Here is a 10,239-nt window from a genome sequence, read left to right as displayed (position 1 = left end):
CCAACTCGGTGTAAAAATGAACATTTTCAGAGTCCTTTCCTAAGACCCTTTAAGATGTGTTTTTCCAAGCGACATTCTAGTGCTCTACAGAGAAAATGAAAAATACGATTGAATCGCTCACAGAAAAGTATTCAATATGAGTTTCGAAAAACAGCTGAGAACATTTTAACTGTTGAACGAGCCGGCACGACTGTATCGGTACTTTCATCTCGCACTTGTGTTAGCTGCGCGGGGAGCTGTTATTACGCCTACCTGGCGCGCGCTTTGTCGTCTAAACCTGCCTAGCGAGAGACTGTATTTTCAATATTTGCAACGTGCTCGACATCTCGTTTCTGCAGCCAAGACTAGGTCCGCGCGTGTGACCCGGTCAGCTTTTGCCCCCTTGCACGCACATCGCGTGCCCTCCTCGATGTATAAATTTCATCAGCGACTTGACTCGCGCTCCCCTAGTTCCCTCCAGCTCAACCAGAGATGCCGTTTGAAGTCGAAACTCGACCTGCAACTCTGCATAGCTAACTTCTTGCCGCTTCTTCTTACTCCACTTTACTTCTTCTTCTTCTTCTTTCTCTTCTCGCTGCTGTTGCTGCTGCTTCCTCTTCTTCATAATTTTTTTCTTTTTTTTTTCTCCAAAGTTACTTTTCCTCCAATGCCTGCATGTGACGGGATTCTTTATCGATTTTTATGGACTTTCGACTTTGAAGACTGACGAAGGTGAAGAATTTTCTCTCTGAAACGTGACAGTGCTCCAAGAAGCTGACGTTTTGACACTAGTCCTCAATATTATAACACGAGCGCTGGATCTCATCAACGAACGTGACAATTATTATTCATAGACTCGAATAGATTCCATGAGACTTAGGAAAAAAACTCGATCGTAAAGACATTTTGGCGTTTGACTCGGTCACGTCGATTGTGGTAGGTGCAAATGAAAATATACGAGCCATCGACGTTTAAGGAGGTTCCCTCGGGTAACACGCTAGTCAATTGAGTGTTCGCGCAGTAACATGGGTTAAGTTAGCTGGCTTGTCGTCTGCTAGCCCTAAAACGAGCCCAAAAAGTCTTGTTTTTGCATCTTTTGTCAAAAAGATATTTTAAAAACGGCTGGTTACCTCTATTTTGAGACACGGTTATGGAAAGATGAGAACTTTCTCTACAATCTGTATATAATCATTTCCCTGCGAACTTTGATTTCTTTTCATAAATTGTAAATGTAGCTCGAATTTTCATGCGTTCCTATGTAGCCCATGTTAATTTTCGAAACTTTGATCACGTTTTTCTCGAGATTTTACCTGGCTTGGGCATGTAATAGAGTTATACCCTTGGATTCGGGAGGTAAAAATCTATCGATATTGATGTACGTACTTCTTGAGAAATTCGCAAGGGAACCTCATTAAAGATCCTCTTACAAATATTGCACTGCACACTTGCTAATGTCCGAGCTTATTGAGGTAAAAATTCCAGTGCTTGGAAAGTAAAACGTTAAAAATTGTAACACAATAAATAGGAATTGGAGTAAGAAGCATGTTACATCCAAAAGCGATCACAGACAGGCCGCTACCCATTATTACATTGATCCATATACATTACCAGCTGTGTAGGTACATAAGACACAAGAATCATGAAGAGCTTCTGCGAGGCAGTTAATGCGCACAATTCTAAGTAGAAAAAAATATATATACAAATTAAATGCGCATCAATGATTTTTTCGTGTTTACGCGTCGACCGAAGAAACTTTACAAGAGAGAGAGAGAGAAATGCAATAAAAAAAAATAAGCGAATCGAGCCTTGATGATATTATATATAAAAGCAAACGAGTTATTTATTATACAGCACGGCATGACAAGATAAAGCCAAAGGTAAAATCAGAAGAAAAAAAACAAGGAGAGAAATGAATAGAAAAAGAAAATACAAAAAATGGCGTAGACGCGCGCAAGTGCGATGAAAAAAAGAGGCGGTGATAAAAGGTAAAAAGAAGGAAAAATATAATGCACAAACGTACGCGCAAGTACGAGCGAGAGACAAAGAAGAAAAGCATCAGCGCCGGAGCGTCGCACGTGCTCTGCTGGGCTCTGTTCTGAGAGAACAAGCAAAAACATTTTGCACATATACATACATTATTTACACGCACATTTGCGCGCAATCACGACAGACACGATGAGGTCCCTTTCTCAATGTATTCCTTCATACTCACACATATAATATGATGCAACATTTATATGAATACATACTCGAAACCACGACGAGTTATTATAAAAGTGTAATGTGTACAGTGTAGAATGCTAATGTAAAATTATCAAATTGAAAAATTGAAGAAAACCGAGGACCGTCATTAGTAATAGCGCTTTTATAACAAATAAGCGTATACAGTATAACGACGAAAAGAATGCGAATGCCCGCAAATTTATGTAAAATGCAATATGTTTTCTATTGTAAAAATAAATATAATATGAACAAGTACTCAAGTGTAAAACTTGAAAAAAGAGCAAAACAAGAGAAAATGTGATGGTGCGAAAGAGTGTGAAAATGACGATGATACGTAACTGAAGCTGTAACAAATGCATGGCTATCCTCATTGTTGTTTAATAGTGTTTATATGCAAAATTATTTTTTCACAAAGCAACTGCGTGCACACGAGAATGAACGACATAATAATCGCGTAATCTTATTATGTCAAACACGATTCACTTTTAGCAAACTTCTTCGCTTACTTTAGTAAGCACGGTTCAGCCTTTCTCGAAATCATCGGTACAGCTCGAGCAGCCTCAAAGGCAAATATATCGCAAACGTCCTATAAATTAGCCGAGTCGAGACGAGCGCGAAGAATCTTGAAAATTTCCCGTAAATTATTTTAATACCGAGTGCAATAACCCGTCGAAGCGTGAAGAGCGAAAAGTAGCGCTGAGCTTCTAATAATCTTGTATCTATAGTACATAACATATTTTTCATGCAATAAAAATTTTTCAACAAAGACATGTTAAACTAATAATAATATAGAGTTATTTTGGATAAAGATGTACCGAAACTATTTATAAATAATAAAACAATTTTCAGGGTTTTTCTCGGCTCAAACCCGACTGACTCACCCCGCCCTTTCTCTGCTAATATATTCTTGTACTTATTTATTGTTTAATTCATTTTTTATCGTCGTGCCAATAAGTTTTTTTTTTATTGGGTTAGAATTGCAAGTTGCATCTTGTCATCGCGATCAGATGTGTACTGACAGAGAAAATCAATATTTTCCATTCACATTTTTTTGCAACTCGATACTAAATAAATACAGTTAACATAAATAAGTACAGTTGACTCGTACGATATTAGAAAGCTTTTGGTTCATTATTGTATAACTTTGGTGTACCGATAGAATAGCAAACAATTTATGAAAGTAGGAAAAGTGAGGATGATACTTCGTTGCTATTGCATTTCGCTAAAATGAATTCATTTACACGATTTGATTTAGGGATATGTATTAATAAAAAGGACAGATAGAGAGAAAGAGAGAGAGCGAGAGAGAGAGAGCAAATGGAAATGGACTAGAGAAAAAATCGATACTCTTCTAAAAAGAGGAATCGTGTGAGCAACTTATACACGAATAACGTATTTTTCATAATCCGTTCTATTTTGGATAATGCGTGTACAGAACGTGCAACGTGTTTTTGTATAATGAGTCATGGAGCAATGAAAGCAATAATAAAATTATAGTAATAGTAATCTTTAAATAATATATGGACATCGCTGAACAATTTGTATCGACGATGATTTTGTTATTTCATGCGATTTTCCAGCATAAATACATTTTACACAATAGGACCATTCGTGTGTATGTGCGCGCGCCAGTGCGTATTTGACGTATCGTAGGTGTCAAAAAAATCTGTATGCGTCCGTGCGTGAGTGTATGAGTGTGTGTGTGTGTGTGTGTGTGTGTGTGTGTGTGTGTGTGTGTGTTTATGCGCGCGTTTGTGTCAGAGCCTGCAAGCGAAAAGCAAATGCATTTATTTGATGAGATTAAAAAAGTTTCAGTCGATTGTGTAATTTTATATCTATATAAACATAAATTTGTAACTGTGTGAGTGTACAGGTGTGCTTGATTCATCTGCGGCTATATTACATAGATTACATTTATGCGGTGTACCCAAAAGCACGAAGCATGGAATGAACAATTTAACAAAAGGGAAATTTATTAGATGCATATACGCAATTCAGAATAGCAAAAAAGGTAGAAATTGTCGCGGCTCGTAAATCTTATACATATACAGTATACTATAAAGGTAAACATATAGACGGATGATTTTTTGATTGTAAATTTTCAGATCCCAAAGACTTGAGAGGGATATCATACAAGCGCGAAGAAATAAATATAAAAATATAAAGATCACATAAAGCTATAGCAATTTTGTTTTAGCAAACATTAAAGTTTACCCATAGTAAGCGAACTTAATGAAAATAATTGTGTTCGAAACTCCACGATCAAAACGCATATAATTTTTAATTTGCATTGACTTTTAAATTTGGTTAATATGTCGAACCAATCAGAAGATTATGAATTTTTCAATGAAGGAGACTAGTTAAAACGTAAATGATACACCATTGCAGTAAAATTTTAACAAATGACGATCGACCAAATTCAAAAAATGATTAGATTCAAAGTTTGACTCATTTAACATGCATCTTTAAGAAATCTTTATATCATTGAAAGTAAATTTTGTAAATTTTTAAATATATAATTATATATAAGTGTTGTTTACCATTTTCAAGAAGAGTCAAACGCATTTCCCTTATGTTCTACCATGTAACGATGTACGATGCATAACGTATTCACATACATCTTTCAAGTATAGAACCACCAGGTATGGCACCATCCTTCTATAAACAGTTTTTTTTTTTGTTTTTTCATTTTTCAAGTAATAATAGAAGATATACGTAAAATTTTATTATTAAATCAGAAATCTAGAAAAAATGAACAAAATTATTGTCATACTTGCATGAAAGACGAAAGAGGAATTTTCGATCACGTTATGGAACTTTTGAAAATTGTTAGTCGAAACGCGTATCGATGGTTACAACATTTTTTTAACAATTTTTGAATATTCGCCTAAGAAACTAAGAATTTTAGTTGAAATTATGTTTGGTGGAAAACTGTATGTTAATAATTATGAATATATTGAAAAGATTTGAACATTAAAAATTAAAAAAGAAAACGTTTAACGATAATTTACACTAGCCATTTTTAAAAAGTTTCATAAAGTATCATAAAAAATGGTTGAATCCGAAATATCGCCTTTCGTAATATGAGATTTTAGTTGATGACTTATTAACCTGTTGAATATACATATGATTTTTTATTGTTTTTCGTCGAAATTCGTTAGTTCGAATCGTCGGGGCGAGCAATGACGCCTTAATGAAAGAGCCACTACTTGCGTACGTGATGCGACGCTTACATATAAATATACACAATATTATACAGACAGAGACTCTAATTATCTCATTTGTCATCATACTGATAAGAAATGTCAAAGAAAATGTCAGAGGCAAATTTATTTCTGTTCGTAGATGAACAAATGCATATCATAGTTGTAAATGAACAATTTGTGAAATAAAAAACTGCAAACTGTTTGTGTTAATGGTATGTTTTTTTTTTAAATATATACTGCTACCCAATATCATTCCTTTCTTTTTATCCAAGGTTACATTGAATTTATATTATCATCAGCTTCATATATTTCATATCTAATTATTTTCACATATCAAACCGACTGTTGTATAGCTTTTTATTAATGCCTTGCATGTATTGTACTTGAAAAATCATCGTTATTTGCTTTAATTGTTTTTGATGGGCACGAAGTTGAGATAAAAAAACTTGGCTCGTTTTTACATTTATGCTAAGAAATATCAGGCAATAGAATATATAAATGAGAGATGCCGATGACAGGTAATGAATCGGACGCGAAAGCGCGTCGAAAAAGCAATCAGAAGCGCTGCGAGGGTGAAATTAACGTTACTTGTACTTACTGCCACAGGTATCTTTAGCCCTGGGTCTCGAGCCCGTTGCAGGTTGGGGCGGTTTGAGCGGGCGCGGGGCCGCCGACAGCGTGTCGCTCCTGTCGTCGGCTGGCTTCGCCGCGGGCCTCGAGGGCCTGGCGCGTCGCTGCGGAGTCTGCCTGGCCAGCTTCCCCTCGAGCTGGCTGCTCGAGCGCCACGCCGTCCTGCAGCACGCCGGACAGCAGCACGACGACAAGCCGTTCACGTGCGAGCAGTGCGGCCAGCGCTACCGCTACCGCTCGGCCTACGTCAAGCACCGCGAGCAGAACCATCGGGCGCGCCTACCGGCCGACAAGCTCTTCACCTGCGACGTCTGCGGCATGCAGTTCAGGTGAGCAATTTAAAGCATCGGCCGAAATGTCCGATCGATCCTAACGCAAACGTTTTCAGGTACCTGAAATCCTTCAAGAAGCACCGCTTGAACCACGCGCTGGAGCGTCTGCAGCGGCCCCTGTCGAGCGAGTCGCAAGGCCCGAGCGAGCGCAGCGACCAGGTCTCGAGCACCGGAGAGCCGTCGTCGCAGCTGGAGGGGGGCGACACCAGTCCCCTGGCGCTGGACCTCGAGGAGCGCGCCGCTAGACCTCGGGACAGTCCCGAGAGGCAGCAGGAGGCCCGGCGGCCAGCCACGCCGACGGCCGGCAGCGACGCCGAGGACGCGGCCATGGACGAGGAGGTGCGGCTGGCCAACGAGGACGGCGCGACCAGCCTGAACCTGAGCATGCGCAGCGCCCTCGGCAGCTTGGCGGCGGCCGCGAGCACGACCAACAGCGGCGCGGCCACGACCAACAGCGGTAGCGGCAGCGCCGGTGCCGGCCCCGGGCCCGGCGCCATCAGCGAGGCCGAGCGCCGGGAGCGTCGCTTCGCCTGTCCCTTCTGCGGCAAGTGCGTCCGCTCCAAGGAGAATCTCAAGCTGCACGTGCGCAAGCACACGGGCGAGCGGCCCTTCGTCTGTCTGTTCTGCGGCCGGGCCTTCGGGGGCAAGAGCGACCTCACGAGGCACCTGCGCATACACACCGGCGAGCGACCTTACCACTGCGAGATGTGCGGCAAGTGCTTCGCCCGGGCCGATTATCTCTCCAAGCACCTGACCACTCACATACACCAGCGCTGAGGTCGACTCGCCAGCGGGCTCGGTTCCCCGGCTTTGCGGGGATAGCTCGTCCAGGCCCGTCCATCTCCTTTGCCATGGATCGACTTAACCAATACCGAAGCCTCGGCTGCGACTCGCGACTAATATGCGACTAATATGCGACTAATATGCGACTTATATGTGACTATCCACGTCCCTTTCGGCGCTCAAACCCCTTCTACAGAGAAATTAGCTCTGTATAAATACAAAGCATGTGATATGAATCAATCGAACCAAAGATACAGTAGCTACGCGCAAACGCTAATTTTAAATATTTCTTGAAACAGAATTTCCATTTTAAATAGGTAGTCTTTTGACTGCTTAACGAACATTTCACAACGAATTTCGCGCACGCTTACACGCTCGCGACAGCGATTATAAATGCTTCCGGCCAATGAAAATGCGTACAGGCTTTTCTTTTAATACACGCTTTGACCAGCGTACCGAGTCATCTTCTTTATCTCATTATTCGACGAATAACGTCTTCGTCATTATAGCCAATTGTATAAAAAACTTTTGAATTCGTTAAGATTTGAAACTGGCCCTTGAAGCAACAAAGCCAAAATAAAACAAATTCGAGTTGACGGGAAAAAAGGCAGCAAATGTGTCCTCGTGGTCTAAAATTGAAACTCTGAGGATGAAAATAATTCTGCGATTGTGTGTTAAAAAAAGTGTTGGAATACGGTACTTGGAATATGCTACGACTAACTTATTTGCCACCTCACGAACGCACACACATGACAAATGTCGTCGTTGAGTCTGCATTATAATAACAGCGAGAGACGTTAGGAGGGAAAAGCCTCGGACGCGAGCTTGCAAAATCACAAGAGGACGGCCGCGCACGTACGATATATATATCGAGTTTAACGTCTTTACTTCCGCAGAAGCCTAGAGGAAATGCGCAGCTCAACTTGCTCAAGTCAGAGAAACTTGCGAGCTTTTGAGCTTTCAACTCTGACGCGTACGAAGCTCTCGGGAGCTCTTTGCTGTAATCCCGCGCGTTAAACCTTGGCGGCCTTTTGCTCGAGGCTTACGTCAAAGCGGCGACCTGCGCTCCTTACACGCAGAAATTTTATCTATGCTGGTCCTTAACAACCATCTTTTACATTTATTAACGACAACTTTTTTATCAACACACTTTATCGTTATTATTTTTTAATTCTTAAGTATGAATTAAAAATTAGCACGTTACCAACGCATTGATTGACAGCGGAAACGACTCAATTTTTCTTACAAAAAGCAATAACAGAAAACTAAAGATAAATTAAAACCAAATTTTCAAATATATGTAAATGAACATTATGTTGCCATTTTATAAAATATCGTTTAATAAAATAAACGAGAAAAATTAATATCTATAATATACATAATATATCCATTATTCGGGTACGTAAAAAAACAAATAACAACTTGAGATCGCTTATTGGCGCAAAAAAAAGAATAGTTATAATTCAAACTCGACGTATATGTATAGATATCTACTTACTATAGTATGAAAAGAAAAAGTCAAAACTTTCAATGAGGTCCTCCAAAAACCCACAATACGTAGCACGGTCCATACGTCGTCCTTGTAAAAATATAATTAATAACTGATATATATAATAAAGATTGGAAAAATTTTCAGACGATATGTTTACATCATATGATGAACAAATTTACAAAATATTAATAAATATATTGAAAAAAAAACTTTTTTGCAAATCTCTTGAAAATTCATATATTTCAATGACATGATAAAATAGAGATTTGCAAAAAAATTATTAGCCCAATGTTGATTAAATGTATATAATTATAACGTTTTACTTATTCAAGAATAGACTTAATTGGAGCAAGTTAATAGAAGAAGGTGCTATATGACATAATTTTAGTTCGCAAGAGTCGATACTCTACATTTTTAAAGAGTAAAACGTGAATTTAGCGTGATTAATAAACTAAATTACAATCTAAGCACACTTGAAATTGGTAAAAAAGCATGCCTGTGTGCCAAACAGTATTTCAGGGTGACGTCTAAAATATTTAAAGTTAGACAGGAAAGAATTTTAACATACGCGTCCATAATATCCCTCCATTTATGAAACGATTAAACCAAGCCACTGTTAAATATTGCATAATTTTTTTCCATAAATTCTTATTTATTTTCATAAAATTTTAACTGCTCATAGAACCCCGTTTGCATAACCAAAAATGAAGTTTTTTGGTGGTGCAAAAAAAATGATTTAATTAACAATTGATATTTATTGACTAAATTAAAAAAAAATGCGCAAGTTACTTTTTTTGAATGAGCGTTTTGCGAGCATATTATAACAATCTCATATTTAATAAATATATTTATTATGACCGACAGTATAAAGTATTCATTGATGTCAAATAGGATGTAATGAATTATTTCCGTGATGATCAAATATTGAAGGTTGTTTATAAATACTATACGATGTTTATAAGACAATTTTTTAAATAAAACAATTGAAACTAATTTATTTAATCTAAATATTAAATAATATAAAAATAAATAGAAAATATTATAATATTCGACATTAATTTTAATGAACGTCACGGAATATTTGGGCATTTTAAATATATTAAAAAAAATAACTTTATATTCGATACAACACCAAAAGGTACAGTAAAATAATAATAAAAAATATATATTAATTAATTCTATACACAATAAAATTCTAATATATTATAAATGATGAAAAATTAATTATATAATATATATGAAGATATATTTAATGAATGTTCCTATATTTCTACCATGTAAGGAAGTATGTATTATACATGTACCACACACAGGTATCGATGGGGATTTCAAATTTCTGTATAAAGATATAAATAATGATATTACTTCATGATTCTTATCATTTGAATTATAACAGTCAACAATTAATCTTCGTGTACAAAAATTAAAAATTAAAATTGAAGACGTTCTAATTGATAATGTGGACATGGCGTAAGTATTTTATCAAGTTATTACCGAGCACAAAAGTTTTTAAAAAGACTAACTAAAATTTGCTCCATTTCCGTTCAATGACATGGACAGATTTTAACTGAAATGTAACGACAAAGAATTTTCA

General features: G+C 37.7%; 1 protein-coding gene across 1 annotated transcript; it reads left to right on the top strand.

The window, feature by feature from the left end:
* Nucleotides 1-5,913: 5,913 nt before the first annotated feature.
* Nucleotides 5,914-8,542, top strand: LOC106651151 (zinc finger protein 775-like). Its single transcript, XM_014369541.2, has 3 exons — nucleotides 5,914-5,946; nucleotides 6,015-6,367; nucleotides 6,427-8,542. Exons 1-3 carry the CDS (start codon nucleotides 5,914-5,916, stop codon nucleotides 7,145-7,147), a joined length of 1,107 nt encoding a protein of 368 aa, XP_014225027.2. The 3' UTR covers nucleotides 7,148-8,542.
* Nucleotides 8,543-10,239: the final 1,697 nt, after the last annotated feature.

The sequence above is a fragment of the Trichogramma pretiosum genome, unplaced genomic scaffold (genome assembly GCF_000599845.2).
Source record: "Trichogramma pretiosum strain Unisexual culture from Peru unplaced genomic scaffold, Tpre_2.0 scaffold8, whole genome shotgun sequence".
NCBI classification, from domain to species: domain Eukaryota; kingdom Metazoa; phylum Arthropoda; class Insecta; order Hymenoptera; family Trichogrammatidae; genus Trichogramma; species Trichogramma pretiosum.
The sequence above is the reverse complement of the archived record's forward strand: the minus strand, read 5'-3'. Positions and strand labels throughout refer to the sequence as shown.

What these genes read in the sequence shown, in the direction of transcription:
- LOC106651151 (XM_014369541.2), top strand. Translation starts at nt 5,914, where the DNA reads ATGCCGATGACAGGTAATGAATCGGACGCGAAA. An exon ending in GTAATGAATCGGACGCGAAA is followed by an intron (nt 5,947 to 6,014) that starts GCGCGTCGAAAA and finishes TTACTGCCACAG; the next exon opens with GTATCTTTAGCCCTGGGTCT. An exon ending in GTCTGCGGCATGCAGTTCAG is followed by an intron (nt 6,368 to 6,426) that starts GTGAGCAATTTA and finishes AAACGTTTTCAG; the next exon opens with GTACCTGAAATCCTTCAAGA.